The sequence below is a fragment of the Corvus hawaiiensis genome, chromosome 6 (assembly GCF_020740725.1).
Source record: "Corvus hawaiiensis isolate bCorHaw1 chromosome 6, bCorHaw1.pri.cur, whole genome shotgun sequence".
NCBI classification, from domain to species: Eukaryota; Metazoa; Chordata; class Aves; order Passeriformes; family Corvidae; genus Corvus; species Corvus hawaiiensis.
Window position 1 is genome coordinate 65414369 of NC_063218.1, and position 17236 is coordinate 65431604.

Below are 17236 nucleotides of genomic sequence, written 5' to 3' on the forward strand. Positions count from 1 at the left end.
AACACATCTGTCCTCCGCTGTAAATCCACGGAAACCCTCCATGGAGCCCGGCTGGGTCAGTCCCCATGCCCCGGGGCTGCCCTGGGGACACCCTGACAAAAGGCAGAGCCCGGGCAGGTGCTGCCAGCTCTACTGCTTTGCTGTCCCAGGGTCTAATCCCAGCTGTGCCCCAGCTGGATTCACGTCCCCTTTGGTTTGTTCCTCACAACCAGCACAGTGATGCCAGCACAGGCTGAGTCCGTGGCAGGGGCAGGGATATCCGTCCCCTGGATGGGGATATGGCTGGGCATCCACAGGGATTCTGGAGCACTGGATCCCTGTCCAGCAGCCACCGGTACACGGGGACGAGCAGCTCCTTCCCCAGCTGATCCCAGTGGCATGCACCCCACCTCCTTCCCTTCACCAGAGGAATTTGGAAATAGTCTTTCCCAGAGTGTCCTTTCTCGCTGAATGGTGTTTTGAGCGCTACAAAGTTTGTAAAAGCCCGCTGAAGAGGAGGTCCAAGGAGAGAGGAGTTCTGCTCCAGAGGAAGAGTTTTGCTCCAAGGGAAAAGGTCCCTGCAAGAGGAGGTCTCTGCTCTCCAGCAGAGCATCTCAGTGTCCCCATGTGCTGGCTGGGGACAGTTTTTGGTCTCAGAGTCATGGGCAGTGCTGAGGGGAAAAAAATCCGAAAACAATTAAGGGAAGAAAAATCAGGCCGAGAGCAATTTGGGAAAACCTTGCCGTGCCAGGCCGTTCCTCCCCGTGCCCCTGAAGCCGTGCCGAGGGTGGCAGGGGCGTGGTGGCAGCGGTGACAGTGACAAGCTGGGCAGCTGCAGAGCCAGGAGCAGCGGGATCGCCCTGACAGCGCCATGAGGGGTTTCCAGAGGGGCTCCCAGCTCCTGGCAGCTGCCCTCCGGATCTCCCGGGTCCCCCGGGCACAGCTCCGCTCCAGCCCCCCCGAGCACCCGCTCTCTGCTGGCGTGAGTATCCTGGGGGCTGAAAAAGTGGGAACAGCCCGGTTTTGGGGGGGGGGGGGGGGGGGGGGGGGGTGGGAAGGGGGCAAACCCTCTGTGGTGTCGGGGTCAAATTATTCTGGAAGGGGGTGGAAGCAAAAGGGGAGGGGGCGGAACAGGAGGAATGTGCCCTCGGGCTCCAGCCCACACCCCCGTGGTGTCCATGGACAACCCCCGCGGTGTCCGTACCCTGCTCCCCACCTCTGGCTCCTGCTGCCGTTTGACTTTGTCCTTTCAGCCCCTTTCTTAACCTTTGGGGTTTGGGGGTCCCCTGCAGCCCAGGGCGAGGGGCAGCCGTGACAGACCAGGACAGACCCAGACCTTGTGCCCCTGTCCTGGGACAGTCACCCCAAAGGGGTGTCCCCATGGGCAAGGACAGGGCTGCTGTCACCGCAGAGCCCAAAGTCCCTCTGACACTCCCGCTGTGGGGACAGTCCCCCCCACCAAAGCAGACCCTCCTGGGCTGGGTGAAACAAGCTGGGAAAAAGGAGCTTTCTACCAAAATCCTGCCTAGTTCCCCCTCCACCCCCTTTTTTGGGGGGTTTCCCTCTGCTGCCTTTCCAAGGTCTGCAACAGAGGAGCTGCAGGAGCCTGGAGAGGCTTTTTCCAGGCAAATAAATCAAAGAAAGGTGCCAGTGCAGGGGGTTAATGCTGTCCTGGTTGCACCAGGGATATGAGGCTGCAATTCCCATCCCAAAGTCATCTGAAAGTCAGGGACACCGCAGGCCCCGGCCACAGCTTCAAGGTCATGCACTGCTCCCGTGTCCCAGAGAAACAACGAACCTGGAGAGCACCAGCTCGACCCACTGCCAGTGGGAACAGCTCTGCTCCCCAGACCTGCCTCCAGAGCCCCGGGGCGGCCCCACAGGAGGGGGAAGAGCGCAGGGGAGCGAGCTGGGGGTGCGGTGTTGGACGGCACCAGCCATGCCCCTGATTCCCGCTCCTCGTCCCCCACAGGAACAAGCCATCGCCCTCACCGTGATGTTCACCTCCTTCCTGCTGCCCACAGCCTGGGTCCTGGCCAACATCCACTACTACAGGAGCCGGCCGGAGTGAGGAGCGGCAGGAGCAGCCCGCTCCCTGCCGAGGGAATCCCGGGGGAAGAGGCCTGGGGACAGAGCCTCGCCGGGATGGAGCCCCCCGAGCCTGCTCATTAAAACCCACGTTTGCGTTCAGCAGTGGCTCGCTGGGTTTGCTCCGCCCACGGGGGTGCCCGTAGGGAATGATCCGGATTCCTGCCCGCAGCTTTCCCTCGAGGGCTGGCAGCAGGCTCCTTCCCACTGGAGCCTCTCCCAGCTGCAGCGCTGCGTGCACCCCTCCCAGCGCAAGCCAGGAAGCCAATCCAAGGTAAATTCCTGGCAGGAAAACACTCCAAGGCTGGAAGTGACATTAAAAGGGTGCCACAGGCTGGGGGCTGCACACCTGCCCGCTCCCGTCCCTGCAGGAAGGGCCTCTCCACCCGCCACATCCCAAGGTACCTGTGCCAGGGAAGCAGCCAGCACGTGGAAGATTCGGGTAGCGAGGGGTACTTCCAGGTAGCTTGGAAAAACCTCTGGAGCTGTCACGGTTCTGCAGATCTGAGCCTCATTCCCAGGAGCTGCTCAGAGCTCCACAGCCGGGAGAGCTGTTGGAATGCTCCTGGGAGAAGCTGCCACTGCTTCCCACAGCGACATTCCGGGTTTTGGATGCCGATCTCAAGCGGCAGCAGCCCCATGACTCTGACTCCAGTGGAGTTTCCTTTACTCCCTAAGGAGCAGTGACAGCCCTGGGAGTGAGGGCCAGATCTGACACAGCACTGGGAAGGAGACCGTGCTCCTTAAAGCCTTCTCCTGTCCCCAGCTATGAAATAAAGGGACTCTTTTCCCGATCAGAACACTTATCCCTTCCACACACTCTCCTGAAGTCAGTCAAAGTGGCACCAGGAACAAGCCTTGGAAGACAGGGTGCAGCAGGAACTGGGAAATTCAAACCCAGTGTCAGGGCAGGGAGGAGGCAGGCCCTGGGCACTGAACAACCCCCATCCAGGAGGGAATTTCAGCCAGAAGGGCCTGGAGAGCAGCAGCAGGAGGCTGAGCGAGTACAGACTCCAACAATTCCATTTTGTCCTGTGTCCCAAAGCTTGTCTCCCTTGCGTGAGGCACCTCTGTGCCTGCACCAGTCTGGCACCAGCCACATGCTCCCTTCTTTCTCTTGCTGGGTTTATGCCCTCAGGCAAGGCAGGAAAAGCAGGAAAAGTACCAAAATTCCATCAGTGCTGTTTGCTAACGACACCAGAGAACCAAACTGGTGGGGAAAGCTCCTGAATCCCAGCAGTGGCAAGACCGTGGAAACACGTTTTTAAAGGGATCAGCAGCTCATCTGCCAGGGACGGAGATGACACAGAATTCCCAAAAAGGGAAGGCAGAGACGTTTATTCCGGCAATGCCACTGCACCTCACCTGAGCGCAAAGCGTTGGTGAAAGACAACCACCCCCTCAAGTGTATAGACACACCCACTAACCAGGAATCCCGGGAAAACCCTTGGATGGAGCAAACGCTCCCTCTGCAGTAGATGAGGAGAGGTGGAGGGAAGGGGGGCCAGGGGAGGAAGAGGATTTGGGGAAGAGGACTTGGGGAATGCTGCCTCAGGCTGCTGCAGGGGCAGGGGGAGAGGGCAGCGGGACGGGCCGTGCCCCCTAAGGCCAAGACCCCTCGGATCCTGCACCAGGATCCCACCCTCCTGCAGCAGCTGGAGGCAGGAGGGCTCAGGAGTGATCCATCCCCCCAGGACGGAGCTCTGGGACCAGGGATCAGAGCCACTCGTGCCAGCAGAGGGAAAGCTTGGCTCGAGCACCAAAGGGTCACACGGCAAAAGGCCACGTCCTCGTCCTCCTGCTCGCCACATCCCCGGCTGCTCCCGCTCTGCCCACCCACCCCTCCGGGGATCCAGTGCAGTCAGTGGCCTGAGTGCTGCCGGCCTCAGGAGCAGCAGGAATCACTCTCTCCTCTATGTCAGGATGTCGTGGGCTTGGTGCTCCACCAGCATCTCCATGCTCCGCACGTCCGTGCACCAGAACTCCAGGCGATCCTTCATGCCCTTGATCTGCAAGGCGAGGCCACGAGGACGGAGTGCCTCAGCTCCTGGGAATGCCCACAGGCTCCTCCTCACACCGGAGAGCCCACACCACTCCCCAAAGCCCCACACAGCCAGAAACAGGGACGCCCCATCCCTGGAAGTGTTCCAGGACAGGCTGGACAGGGCTTGGAGCAGCCTGGGATAGCGCAAGGTGTCCCTGCCCATGGCAGGGGGTGGCACTGGATGGCCTTTAAGGTCCCCCCCAACCCAAACCATCCTGGGATTCTGGGATGAACAGCTTCTACCAGCAAATCAGCAAGGGTTAAACTGAAATGCACCAAAGGAGTCGTTTGCAGCTGGAATTCCAGGCACTCGATTTTGGGCTTAAAGGTAAAGACACCCTGCACAGTCTCCTTAAACGTTACAAGGATGAAGCTGAGAAGCTCAACAGCTCCATCATCATCCTGGACTTCCCTCTTCCCAAGAGCAATGTGCCTCCTACACCCCCAGAACTCCCAGAGGCTGTTTCATGCACTTAGGAATGAGGCCTGGATCCTTCTGGAAATCACAGCCACGGCTTCTGTGCGGCTTTCACGAAGGACGTGCCAGCCCTGTCCCTGTGATACACCCCAAGCTGTGACCCTTCCCAGCTCCGCTGTCGCTCCCGGGTGCTCCCAGCCCGGCCCAGCTGGAGCCGGTGGCTTTACCTGCTGCAGGTCCAGCACCCGTGGCTGCACCCACGTCATGTGCACCCTCTTGTCCACCTCGTCGATGCTGCCCTTCACCAGCCCCACCGAGAGCGCCTTCATCACCAGCAGCTCCACCTGGGAACACAGATGATCCCGGGCAATGACCCCGCTTTCCCCCTGACAGGAGTAAAACCTGGCACCTTCACACGAGATCCCCTCAGAATCCCGGGCAGCAGCTCTCACACCCACCCCCTTTCAGGTGACAGAACTGCCTCGAGACTCGGCACCTCGACGTGGAGGAGTCCTGCTCCCTAGAACTTTCCGCTAAAACTCGATTTTAGGGTTTTTTAGTTCTTTTTCCCTACAACTAGATTTATTTCCTTTTCTCTGAAATCCCAGGAAAAACAAGGCAAGTGGAGAAAGCCAACAGAGCCCAACTGTCCCTGAGCAACAGGTGGGAGTCGGTTTCTTCTCCCAGGATTCAAGGGACAGGACAGGAGGAAACGGCCTCAATCTGCACCAGGGCAGGTTCAGGTTGGACGCCAGGAAGGACTTCCTCATGGGAAGAGCTGTCAGGCCTTGGAAGGGGCTGCCCAGGGAATCCCCATCCCTGGAGGTGTCCAAGGAATGACCGGACGTGGCACTCGGTGCTCTGGACACGGGTTGGACTCTATGACCTCGGAGCTTTTTTCCAGCCCAGATGATTCTGGGATTCTGTGTGGTTCAGGTCTATCCAGGCACTCTTAGAGCTCCAGAACCTGGACATTACCAAGGGTGTCCACCCCCAAACTCACCTCGTTAACGGTGACTTTGGCACTCTTGGCAATCTCCTCGAAGGTGAGCTGGCGGTGGTTGGCCGGGCGGGTGAAAGTCATCTGGATCCAGGGAACAAACCAAAAAAACAACCCCCACGGGGTTTTGGGGATTCCCACAGCTCCCAGAGCCTCCCTCAAGCTGCCCTGCCCAGTCTCACTCTGCGCTGGCAATGGCATTTCTCACGTTTAACCAAGGTAAGTCCAACGAGAATGTTTTACACCAGTGTGGGGCGGTGACAACGGAGCCGGGGCCTTCCAGTGACAGGAAGGGACTGTTCAGGTTATCCACCAGGGAAAGGACCCTCAGTCCCTGGGAGACAGAGATGTTTAACCGTGTTCCAGAAGCCTTTTGTTATCCTGGAACATCCTCCAGACACCATCCCTGAGGGATTGCTCTCCCCCTCCTCCACATCACAGAATGGACACCTCCCTCGATCCCCGGCTGCTCCAAGCCCCAATGTCCAGCCTGGCCTTGGGCACTGCCAGGGATCCAGGGGCAGCCACAGCTTCTCTGGGCACCCTGTGCCAGGGCCTCAGCACCCTCACAGGGAAGAATTTCTTTCCAATATCCCATCTAGCCCTTCCCAATAACCCATTCCCACCTGTCCCGGCACTCCACGCAAAAGCCCCCCAGGAACTAGGGACAAGCAGCCCAGCACAAGGCGTTTTCCCTCACGGCACCTGCCCGTGGCTCCATCTACGGGCAAAATCCACCCTGAACCTCCTGTATCCCGGAGTTCCTGCAGCTGAGGGACCAGGCACCCCGAGCACATCCCAGCTCACCTCCATGAGACACAACAGCTGGATCTTCTGCAGGAGGAGCGCTTCGTTCGCAGCCAGGTCGGGCTGTGAGGGGGGAAGAGGCACCAAAGCAGGTCATTCTTGCATTTCCCCCCCATCCTGGGGGAGAACATGCACGAATAAATCCCTGGGAGGGTTCATTTAGGAGGAAGGAGGCCACCACAGCCCACCCAGCAGCCAGGAATGGTTCCAGGAAACAGTCCAAGTGCCAGCAGTCTCACAAATCCACTGCTACGCCAGTGACTCCTGGTGTAGCCAGCACAGGTAACATCCAGCATCACTGCTCTCCCTCCCACTTCCCAGAACAGGAGGGAAAGCACTGGAAGCACTCCAGAGGGAAGCCAAAAGAAAACTAATGATGGGTACCGAGATGGAATAACCACTCCTATGCTCCGACCAGGATTACACCAGTGCTCCAGAGCCAGGAATGAGGCAAAGGTGATCAGGAAAAGGCCCACAGACTCCAAATGTCAGCTGCAAACCCCAAGCCTGGGCCTTCAGCAGTGCCAGAGCCCTCACCTGCTGCCCCCAGGCCGACTTGAGGGCCTGGAAGGTCTCCACGTTGCCGCTGTTGAAGGCGAAGAGGGTGTCGATGAGCCACTGCCGGTCCGTGCTGCGCAGGGACTCCAGCACGGGGTGCATCAGCTGCAGGGGACAGGCAGGAGGGTGTGAGCAGGGCAGAAACAGCTCCTGGGGCTCCAGGGACCAAGGGATGTGGCAGCACTCACCAGCTCCCCGAAGTTGTAGACACCTTCTCCCAGCAGCCCGGCCAGCCCCAGGGTGAAGGCTCTCTCCTGCTGCTCTGATACTGGGAAAAAACCAAAACAAAAATAATTTGCATGAAAAAAAAACCCAAACCAAAACCGCTATGGATAAAGAAAACCCCAACCAAAAATAATTGGATGATAAAAAAAAAGCCAAGCCAATAATATTTTGGATAAAGCACCACTTTAAGCCCCATCGAGCCCTGCCTCACCTACATTAAACAATTCCCAGCCCTCATCTTCTCCCACGCTGCCTGAAACTCAGGAGCCTGCAGGCACAAAAGGGCTGCTTTTTGAATCTAGAGTGAAGATTTTGGGGAATTGGAACAAATTTGTCCTTCTGGCAGGGGCGCTCCCCCTCTTCCCCCTGGTGCAGGCCAGGAGCAGGTCCTCGGGGGTCACTCCTCAGTCCAGCCGGACCTCGGACCCACCACGGCACAGCCAAAACAACACGGAGAAAACCCCAGCCAGGGCACTCATTTGGCTTGTGGGGATGAAGCAGGGTGTGGGAAGTGGGATTTCCCCTGCAGAGGAGTTACCTGGCAGGTCTTTGACCTCGATGCAGCCCAGGAAGCGCAGCGCGTCCTTGTAGTAGGCGGCGTGGTTCCCCACGGTCTGGTAGTACTTGCTGGAGAGGTCGTAGAAGCGGCTGTGCACTGATGTCACCCCGGGGAGGGTGTTCAGCATCTCCTCCACCTCCTCGATGGTCTCCTGGGGAGGGCAAGACCTGGCTCTTACAGGGCAAGGAGCACCTGGGGCGTGCCTGCGCTCCCGGCTCCGAGGGTCGCAGCCCTCCCGGGGGATGCCCGGTGACATCCCGGGCAGGTGTGACACAGCCAAAGCCACCACCACTCCCAAACCCCTCCCTGTGCCCAGAGAAGCTCTGGCTGCCCCATCCCTGAAAGTGTCCAAGGCCAGGGTGGAGCAACCTGCTCTAGTGGAAGGCGTCCCTGCCCATGACTGGGTGATCTTCAAGATCCCTTCCAACCCAAACCATTCCAGGATTCCACCCCCCAAACCCATCCCTCTGTACTCGCTCGAGGAGAGCCAAAGATGCACTGCCTGAAAAACATCATTTCAGGTTTGAAAGATGGTTTTAAAGCCAGCCAAGGATGACAAACCCCATGTGCTTCGCTCAGGCAACACCAGCACAGGTCACCGTCAGCAGCTCCCTCATCCTGGAGAGCTCACAAGCCCCTCTGAGCCGGGAGCTGGGAGAACCAAGGAATGTCCCAGCACCCCAAAACTCCCCATCCCCCATCCCAGGCCGCCCCTCACCTTGGTGACCTGCAGGTCCCCGATGTTGAGCTTGAGGGCCCCGATGGCCGTTTTGCACAGGATCACAGCCTCGTCGCTGCTCTTCACCTGCAGGGACCCAGGCACCCCTTTGCAGTGTCACCTGCAGCCAGGTGCGCTCCAGGGGCTGCATAAACGTCCCTTGTGCCCACATTCCTGCACTCAAATCCCTGTGGAAAGGCGCTGCTCTCCAGCACAGGTGTCACATACGCCCGTGCCTCTTGGCTTGCTCACAACAACCGAGAGCAACTCCCAACATACCTTTTCCCGGGTCTTCTCCAGAAAAGTCAGGGCCACATTGGGATCTGGAGCAGAGGGAAAAACAGATTTAAACATGCAGCTCTCATGGAGCCAAACCTCGCCTTCCAACCCGCCTTTTACAGGCTCCCTGCAGGCTGCACTAGGGGTTCCCATCCAGGGCCCCCAGCCACGATGCAGAGCTAACAACAGCACGGGGAAGAGGGGAGGACACGCACCTGTCATCTGCCGGACCACGTGCAGGATGATCTCCACCAGGGACAGGGGGTTCACCCTGCAGGGAGCAGCTCGGAGTCAGCAGCGACCCCCAGTTCCCCCCAGGCAACCCCCAAACCCTCCCAGATGACCCTCAAACCCTCCCAGGTGACCCCCAGTTCCCCCCAGGTGACCCTCAAACCCTCCCAGGTGACCCTCAAACCCTCTCAGGCGACCCCCAGTAACTCACCTGTGCTCAAACTCGCTGATGAAGTTCTCATAGAGCTGCGGGGACAAGGACAGGGACACTCAGGGTCAAGGAAAGCCCAGTTCAGAGCTTCTCACCACATTTCCTCTCTATTCCAGCTCTATTTGGACAGCCCTGGAAGTGCTGGACAGGACTCTGAGCCAACTGGGCTAGTGGAAGGTGTCTCTTGCGGGGAGGGTGGAACATGATGGTCCTCGAGGTCTCTTCCAACCCAGAGCATTCCAGGGTCCTATGATTTCTCCAGAAAATGGGGCATCCCATACAGAAATTCCAGCACTGTTCAGAACCCAGAACTGCTCATTTTATCTAATTCTATCTCCACAGGCTTCTTCCACTGACCACCCATCCTGCACTTGCAAACCTCTTGCTAAAATACGGAATAATAAAAAAAAAATCCCCCTGCAACCCCCAAAAATGAAAATTCTAGGCGAGTGAAGGAAAGAATCACTTTGAAGCTTCTGAACTCGAGACACTTGATTTTAGCAGAATTTTCACACAGTCACCAGTGCAAACACCCCGGGAGCCGAACCCACTCTGGTTAGTAATTCTCCGAGAGGATCAGGAAAGAGAGAAGCCACAGGCTGAGCTTTTCCCGGTACAGAAAACCGGGAGAGCCGGGAGGAGTGCGCTCACCTTGATGAGCCCATCTCCCTGGGCGAAGCAAGGGTCCTGCACGAAGTCGAGCACCTGCAGAGTGAGCTGGTGCCACAGCCTGAGGACACAAACACCCCCGTGAGCCCAACGCCGCCGGCCCGTGCCCCCTCCCGGCCCGTGCCGAGCAGCGTCTGAGGGCGCGAACCGGGGGCTGGGACCGCCTGACAGGGGCGAACACCGCGGGAGCCACCTCCCGGGTGAGCACCGAGGCGGCTAAAGGGACGCGGGTCCGGCGGGCCCCGCGAGGGCTCCTCAGGCGGGCGGGCCCGGCCGCGCTCGGCTCCGGCACCCGGGGCGGGCGAACCCCCCGCACCCCGTCCCCGCTCACTTCTTGTTGTAGAGCTCCTCGAGGCGGTGCCACACGGCGGCCTGGCCCGGCCCCGCGCTCTGGCTCTGCTGCAGGAAGCCCGGCACGTCCTTCATGGCGGCGGCGGCGGCGGCGGGGCCGGGACGGGGCCGGGGCCGGGACGGGGCCGGACGGGACCGGAGCGAGGAGGCCGCGCCGTGCCCGCTGTGCGCACTCACTTCCGGCCGCGCGGGGCACGCCGGGTACCGTAACGCCCCGCGCCCGCCGCCGCCGCGCACTCACTCCGCGCCGGTACCGCCGCGACCCGCGGTCACCGCGGCAACGCCGCCACCCCGCCAGCCCCCCGCGCCTTCCCCCGGTGCCTTTCCCCGCGCCGGAACCGCCGGAACCGCCGGAACGACCGCGGGCGGGGTGAGCGGCGGCGGGGGGCGGGAGCGCGGGCGCGCGCGCTCGCGGCAGTGCGGTAGCGGCGATGGAGCGCGGGGCGCGGGCGCTGCTGGCGGCCGGTGAGCGCCGGGGCCGGGGGGAGCCCCGGGAGCCCCGGGAGCCCCCAGCACCGCCCCCAGCACCGCTCTGCTCTCTTGCAGCCTGCAGGAGCCTGTGGCAGCGCGGGGCCCGCCATGGCAGCACGGCGCGGGCCGCACGGCGCGGCGGGGACGGGAGGTAGGCGGGGAACGGGCGGCCCGGGGCCGGAGCATCCCTGCGGGAAGGGCAGGGTGGGAATCGGTGTTGGGATGGGGTGCGCTGCCGCGATGGAGGATGTCCCGTGTCCGTTTGAGCAGGGACGTCACTGTGTGAGCCAGGGCTGGCCTGGGAGCCCGCAGAGTCGGGATCTGCCGGGGAAATGTCGAGTTCAGCTCTCCGGGAACCCGGTGAGACAGGGCAGAGCCGAGTCCTTGTGACAGCAGGGAAAGGCCGTGCGGTGTCACGTCCCTGGGAAGGCACTGTCACATCCCTGTGACAGCGGGCAAGGCAGGGTCACATCCCTGGGAAAGCAGTGTCACATATCCCAGGGAAGGCAATGTCACACATCCCTGTGGCAGCAGGGAAAGGCAGTGCAGGGGCACATCCCAGGGAAGGCAGTGTCACACATCCCAGGGAAGGCAATGTAAAACATCCCAGGGAAAGCAGTGTCACACATCCCAGGGAAAGCAGTGTCACACATCCCAGGGAAGGCAGTGTCACACATCCCAGGGAAGGCAATGTAAAACATCCCAGGGAAAGCAGTGTCACACATCCCAGGGAAGGCAGTGTCACACATCCCAGAGAAGGCAATGTAAAACATCCCAGGGAAAGCAGTGTCACACATCCCAGGGAAAGCAGTGTCACACATCCCAGGGAAGGCAATGTAAAACATCCCAGGGAAAGCAGTGTCACACATCCCAGGGAAAGCAGTGTCACACATCCCAGGGAAGGCAATGTAAAACATCCCAGGGAAAGCAGTGTCACACATCCCAGGGAAAGCAGTGTCACACATCCCAGGGAAAGCAGTGTCAGACATCCCTGGGAAAGCAATGTCACACATCCCAGGGAAAGCAGTGTCACACATCCCAGGGAAGGCAGTGTCACACATCCCTGGGAAGGCAATGTCACACATCCCTGGGAAGGCAGTGTCACACATCCCTGGGAAGGCAATGTCACACATCCCAGGGAAGGCAGTGTCACACATCCCAGGGAAGGCAATGTAAAACATCCCAGGGAAAGCAGTGTCACACATCCCAGGGAAAGCAGTGTCACACATCCCAGGGAAGGCAATGTAAAACATCCCAGGGAAAGCAGTGTCACACATCCCAGGGAAAGCAGTGTCACACATCCCAGGGAAGGCAATGTAAAACATCCCAGGGAAAGCAGTGTCACACATCCCTGGGAAAGCAATGTCACACATCCCAGGGAAAGCAGTGTCACACATCCCAGGGAAAGCAGTGTCACACATCCCAGGGAAGGCAGTGTCACACATCCCAGGGAAGGCAGTGTCATGCATCCCAGGGAAGGCAATGTCACATCCCTGGGAAGGCAGTGTCACACATCCCAGGGAAGGCAGTGTCACATCCCTGGGAAGGCAATGTCACACATCCCAGGGAAGGCAGTGTCATGCATCCCAGGGAAGGCAATGTCACACATCCCAGGGAAGGCAGTGTCACACATCCCAGGGAAGGCAGTGTCATGCATCCCAGGGAAGGCAGTGTCACATCCCTGGGAAGGCAATGTCACACATCCCAGGGAAGGCAGTGTCATGCATCCCAGGGAAGGCAATGTCACATCCCTGGGAAGGCAGTGTCACACATCCCAGGGAAGGCAGTGTCACACATCCCAGGGAAGGCAATGTCACACATCCCTGGGAAGGCAGTGTCACACATCCCAGGGAAGGCAGTGTCACACATCCCTGGGAAGGCAATGTCACACATCCCAGGGAAGGCAGTGTCACACATCCCAGGGAAGGCAATGTCACACATCCCTGGGAAGGCAGTGTCACATCCCTGGGAAGGCAGAGCTGACCACTCTGAGGCCTGGAGACACTTCCAGCTCTGTCCTTGCTCCTCGGGCTTGCCAAGCCCCAGCAGCTCTGCCGGCTCTCCCCACACCTGCTCTGGACTGTGCACAATGCCCTGCTCCAGCAGCACTAATTTTCTGGGAGAAGAAGCTGTTCCCTGCTGATAATGAGTGTTCCTGAACTGCTAATGACTGTTCCCAGATGGTAATGGCTGTTCCCAGCCCAGCTGGGCACGGGCTGCGATTCCTTGGCACAAGGACACACACAGCCCGAGGGGGAACAGGGGAACGACAGTGTCTGTGCTCACCTGGGCAGGGTCACACACCACCCTGAGAGAAACTTGTTGAACTCAGGACACAGAAGAGTCTCCTGGATCCCAGAGGAGTGTAAACCAACACTGAGACTGGTGATTCCCAGTGGGTCCAGCCTCGTGTCCATCCCTGTCCAAAAATCCCCTCTCACAGGAACGCCGGCGATTTGGTATTTTAGATCCATGGAAGGAGGCGCAGAGGGACGTGTCTGCTCCAGGGTTTGGGTCAGATAACGGCCAGGCTCCCTCCTAGTGAAGCCCTCGCACAATCCTGCCCAGGGAAGAGCTCCCTGTGGAATTTTTGGGTGGTTTTCTCCCCCCGAGCCGAAGTCACTGTCAGTTGTCTCAGTGCTGTGCTTCCCCCTGTGCCGAGCAGGACCCAGGGCTCCAGGCCCTTCTGTCTGAGCGCGGCTGCCAGAGCCATTTGGGGCACGTGGGGAGGCGACGAGGGGAAGCAGAAGCTCACTTTGAAGGACGCGGCCGAGCTGCTCCGGAAGAAGGAATGTCGGCGCGTGGTGGTGATGGCCGGCGCCGGGATCAGCACGCCCAGCGGCATCCCGGACTTCAGGTGATGCCTCCATCCTCTGCATCCTTGGAGGGCTGAGGTCTTGTCCATGGAAGGGGTGAGTAAACATTGGAAGGGGCTGCCCGGGGAGCTGGTGGAGCCCCCATCCCTGGAGGTGTCCGAGGAACGACCGGACGTGGCACTCGGTGCTCTTGTTGACAAGGTTGGACAAGTTGATGGACCTGGAGGTCTTTCCAACCTCAGGGATCCTGGGATTCTGTCTCCAGCCCAGGTCCCACGGCAGCCCCTCTCAGGTGCCCCCTGTCCCCGCAGGTCCCCCGGGAGCGGCCTGTACAGCAACCTGGAGCAGTACAACATCCCCTACCCCGAGGCCATCTTTGAGCTGGGCTATTTCTTCGTCAACCCCAAGCCCTTCTTCACCCTGGCCAAGGAGCTCTATCCTGGCAACTACCGCCCCAATTCCGCCCACTATTTCCTCCGGCTGCTGCACGACAAGGGGCTGCTCCTGCGCCTCTACACACAGAACATCGACGGGTTGGAGAGAGGTGAGCTCCCTCCTCCCATCCCCAGCAGCAGCACAAGGAGCTGAGGGGAGAGGCAGGAGCGGGGAGACGTGCACAGGGAGGCTCTGGCTCAGTCCTCTCCCCCACGCTGTATTCCAGCGGCTGGGATCCCTCCCGACAGGCTGGTGGAAGCCCACGGCACCTTTGCCACTGCCACCTGTACGGTGTGTCAGAGGAACTTCCCCGGAGAGGACTTCAGGGTGAGTGGGCCCAGCTGGGCATCAACACAATTAACACAAGGAGGCATTAATTATTATCATAATGACAGGTCCCAACCTGGTTTTTTCCCCTCGGGGGCAAGAGGTTTAAGGAGGGGACCAGGTTTGGGGTTGGGCGTGTCTCTGAGGACACGTGGTGGTTCTGAACCCCTGTGACGGGCAGTTTTGGGGCGTCTCCCTTCAGGGAGATGTCATGGGGGACAGGATCCCTCGCTGCCCTGTCTGCACTGGAATCGTCAAGCCTGACATCGTGTTCTTCGGCGAGAAGCTCCCGCAGCGCTTCCTCCTGCACCTCACAGACTTCCCCATGGCAGACCTGCTCTTCGTCATCGGGACATCCCTGGAGGTCTGGGAATGGGGGAAACCCCTGGGGAAAAGGCACACGGACAACAGGGCCTGAAGGGACTCCGGAGGGGAGAGAGGGCTTAGAGGAGAAGGCGAGAAAATGGGTTAGGGAGGTGGAATTTGAGGTGGAGGGTAAGAAATAGGGCGGAGGAGCTCCAAGAGACCTTCTGGGCACCTGGAGAGCTGTGGGGCTGCCTGAGGGAAGGCCACCAGGTACCTGGTGACGCTGTGACCCGTTCAGAGCCGGGGTGGCTGAGCGGTTGCAAGCCCAGTGTGCTGGGAACTGGTGCCCCTGGCAGGGTGACCGTCCCCGTGCCCCCTCGGTTCCCCCCTCAGGTGGAGCCCTTTGCCAGCCTGGCCGGAGCCGTGCGCAGCTCCGTGCCCCGGGTCCTCATCAACCGAGAGCTCGTGGGCCCCTTTGCGTGGCAGCAGCGCCACAACGACGTGGCCCAGCTCGGGGACGTGGTGGGCGGCGTCGAGAAGCTGGTGGAGCTGCTGGGCTGGAGCGACGAGATGCAAACGCTGACCCAGAAGGAGAAGGAGAAGGTGGGAAGAGGCTCGGAGCCCCAGCTCCTCCCTCAGCCCCTGCATTCCCTGTGCTGCAGTTATCCAGGGGAGTGGGTTTGTGCTTGCTGGGGTCACACCGCATAGAAGAGTGCAAAAAAACCCCAAACCGACCCAAAGCTGAGTGCTGTTTTCACAGCTGGGTGCCAGGGCAGAGCGCTGTGTGTGGTAGATGGGAAGACGTGGATCTGCCAGTCCCGGATGAGCTAGGAGCATGGAAAAGGGCAGGATTTGGGCTGGAAGCAGTGACCCCTTCAGGGACTGAAAAGCTTCCCGCTACATCACCTGCTGTGTGATTTGTTCCCAGACTAGCCCCGTAGCTGCAGCTGGAGGTGCCGATTCCAGGGGCTGGGAGTAACCAGCCAGGAAATGCCCCCGGCCAGCAGTGCCGCAACACAAAACCGGGATGTGAGGGGCTGGAAGCCCTCGCTCCATGCAGCCCCTTCATGGCTGTGCTGCCACTTCCAGAGGTTCCTCTGGAGCAATACGCAGTAGGAGAGAGGGAAGGGAGGCTCCAGGTGTGCTGAGACCCAGCCTGTGCTGCCACGGCCGGACAGGGAGTGGGGTTCCTGCTCCTGCTCCACTTGGCAGTGATGAAAGTCTTTAAACAGACTTTTTTCCCCCACCATTCTCACACCTGTCACCTTCTGGGATCTTCAGGAGTGAGAAATTGCAGGGGAACAAGCTCTTAATTACTCAGAGCTCAGTGCAGATGTTAATTACTACATTCCTGTAGACCACTGGGAGGTTTTTTCCACATTTGACATCAAACAGAGCTGTTATTTTTTAGGCATACATTGTCCAAACGTGACTCCACAAAATCTGGCTTCAGCATTCCAATTGCAACATCCAGGTTGTTCTTACTTCCCTCAGATAACGCAGCAGGAATGAGTAGGAATTCTTAGCCTGTTGGCCAGGTTTTTGATTCTTCGGTACCAACATTTTGGGGACCAGCCAGCCCTTGGCATGATGCTTGTGCTGCTCTGAATCCCTGAGGGATAATGCTGCTGCAACAGTGACAGAGGAAAACCAGTTGCGTGGAGCAGCCTGGACTAGTGGAAAAGTGTCCCTGTCCGTGGCCAGGGGTGGGACTGGATGAGCTTTAAGGTCCCTTCCAAGCCAAACCACTCTGGGATTCTGGGATTCTGTGACTGTGGGGATGGTGCTGGGGCTGGAACGTTTGATGCTCCCTGGCCAGCGCTGTGGTCTCTGTTTCCAGCTGGATGCCAAGGACAAGTAGGAAGGTGCTCCTGTCACCCCTCAGCACGTCACTGGAGGACGTCCAGCCATGAGTGTCACCAGCAAGTGTCTGAGGGCCCGGGGGCTCGTGCCAGCACATCCAATGAGCTCTGTGTCTGCAGCTGCTGTTTGGATCTCCCTCCTTCCGAGCCATCCATCCCAGAGCCCCTCACAGACACTGGTTTCACGGAGCAGGAGCTGGAATGCCATGAGGGTCAGGCCAGGACAGACTGGAGAGTGTTTTCCAGCTCCCACCGGGCTGAGCATCCAGTTCCTGTCACAGCTCCTCCCCAGCCACTGTTCCCTTGGCCACGATCCTCAGCTGCTGCAGGCTGTGTTTAGTCTTCCATGAAATCTCTGCTAATCAGGGGACAAGCCAGGGGCGGGGGGGCTGCCCCCCATTCCCATTCCAGCTCAAGCTGCTGGGGAGTTTCTGAATCACTGGAGTGTTAATTATTTAATAATAAAGACAGATAATTCGTTTCTGGATGTCACCTGAGGGGTTTTCTGTAAAGTCACACCTTCTGTTCCCACCACTGCTTCTTTCACCTGCTTTTCAGTACCTTTTTTCCCTTTTTCCCCCTCACACAAGTGCCTTTCCCTGCTGTAGATGCCATCCTGGGGGGTGGCAGCGTCACAGCACTGCAGCCATGTCCTGCTCTGTCCCAAACCTGACAGAACACAACGCAGAGCCTTATGGATCCACACTGGAAATGGTGGGGACTTCGTTTTTAACCATCCCCTGCTTCCCCCCAAAACAGAGTTCCCTGATTCTATGAACACCTCCCCCCAAAACGCCCAGTGCCAAGCTCAGCCCCTGCTCCAGGGCATTCCAGGCCAGGCCTGGCAGCTGTTCTTAGGGATTTAAGCTCTCTGGAAAATTC

At 59.4% G+C, this 17236-nt stretch overlaps 2 protein-coding genes and 1 long non-coding RNA gene across 5 annotated transcripts; 2 read left to right on the forward strand and 1 right to left on the reverse strand.

The window, feature by feature from the left end:
• Positions 1–724: 724 nt before the first annotated feature.
• On the forward strand, positions 725–2169 carry LOC125327406. The gene is made up of 2 exons (XR_007204196.1): positions 725–961; positions 1952–2169. It is a non-coding gene; the product is annotated as an uncharacterized LOC125327406 (long non-coding RNA).
• A 1209-nt stretch (positions 2170–3378) lies between these two features.
• Positions 3379–10294, reverse strand: PSMD13 (proteasome 26S subunit, non-ATPase 13). Its single transcript, XM_048306762.1, has 13 exons — positions 10118–10294; positions 9769–9847; positions 9118–9152; positions 8891–8946; positions 8676–8719; positions 8397–8483; positions 7658–7829; positions 7083–7162; positions 6874–6999; positions 6337–6399; positions 5533–5613; positions 4757–4873; positions 3379–4076 (listed from the first exon to the last, which is right to left on the reverse strand). The coding sequence occupies exons 1-13, from the start codon at positions 10210–10212 to the stop codon at positions 3981–3983; spliced, it is 1131 nt and encodes a 376-aa protein (XP_048162719.1). The 5' UTR covers positions 10213–10294; the 3' UTR covers positions 3379–3980.
• A 126-nt stretch (positions 10295–10420) lies between these two features.
• SIRT3 (sirtuin 3) lies at positions 10421–16835 on the forward strand. 3 transcript variants are annotated; one of them, XM_048306845.1, is made up of 8 exons: positions 10421–10507; positions 10684–10759; positions 13274–13465; positions 13736–13968; positions 14086–14186; positions 14389–14550; positions 14886–15095; positions 15253–16326. In XM_048306845.1, the coding sequence occupies exons 3-8, from the start codon at positions 13419–13421 to the stop codon at positions 15283–15285; spliced, it is 786 nt and encodes a 261-aa protein (XP_048162802.1). In that variant the 5' UTR covers positions 10421–10507; positions 10684–10759; positions 13274–13418; the 3' UTR covers positions 15286–16326. The 3 variants fall into 3 exon arrangements, with proteins under 3 accessions (XP_048162802.1, XP_048162803.1, XP_048162805.1); XM_048306846.1 differs by lacking the exon at positions 15253–16326 and adding an exon at positions 16333–16835 and having other exon boundaries at positions 10425–10507; XM_048306848.1 differs by lacking the exon at positions 10421–10507 and adding an exon at positions 10585–10602.
• Positions 16836–17236: the final 401 nt, after the last annotated feature.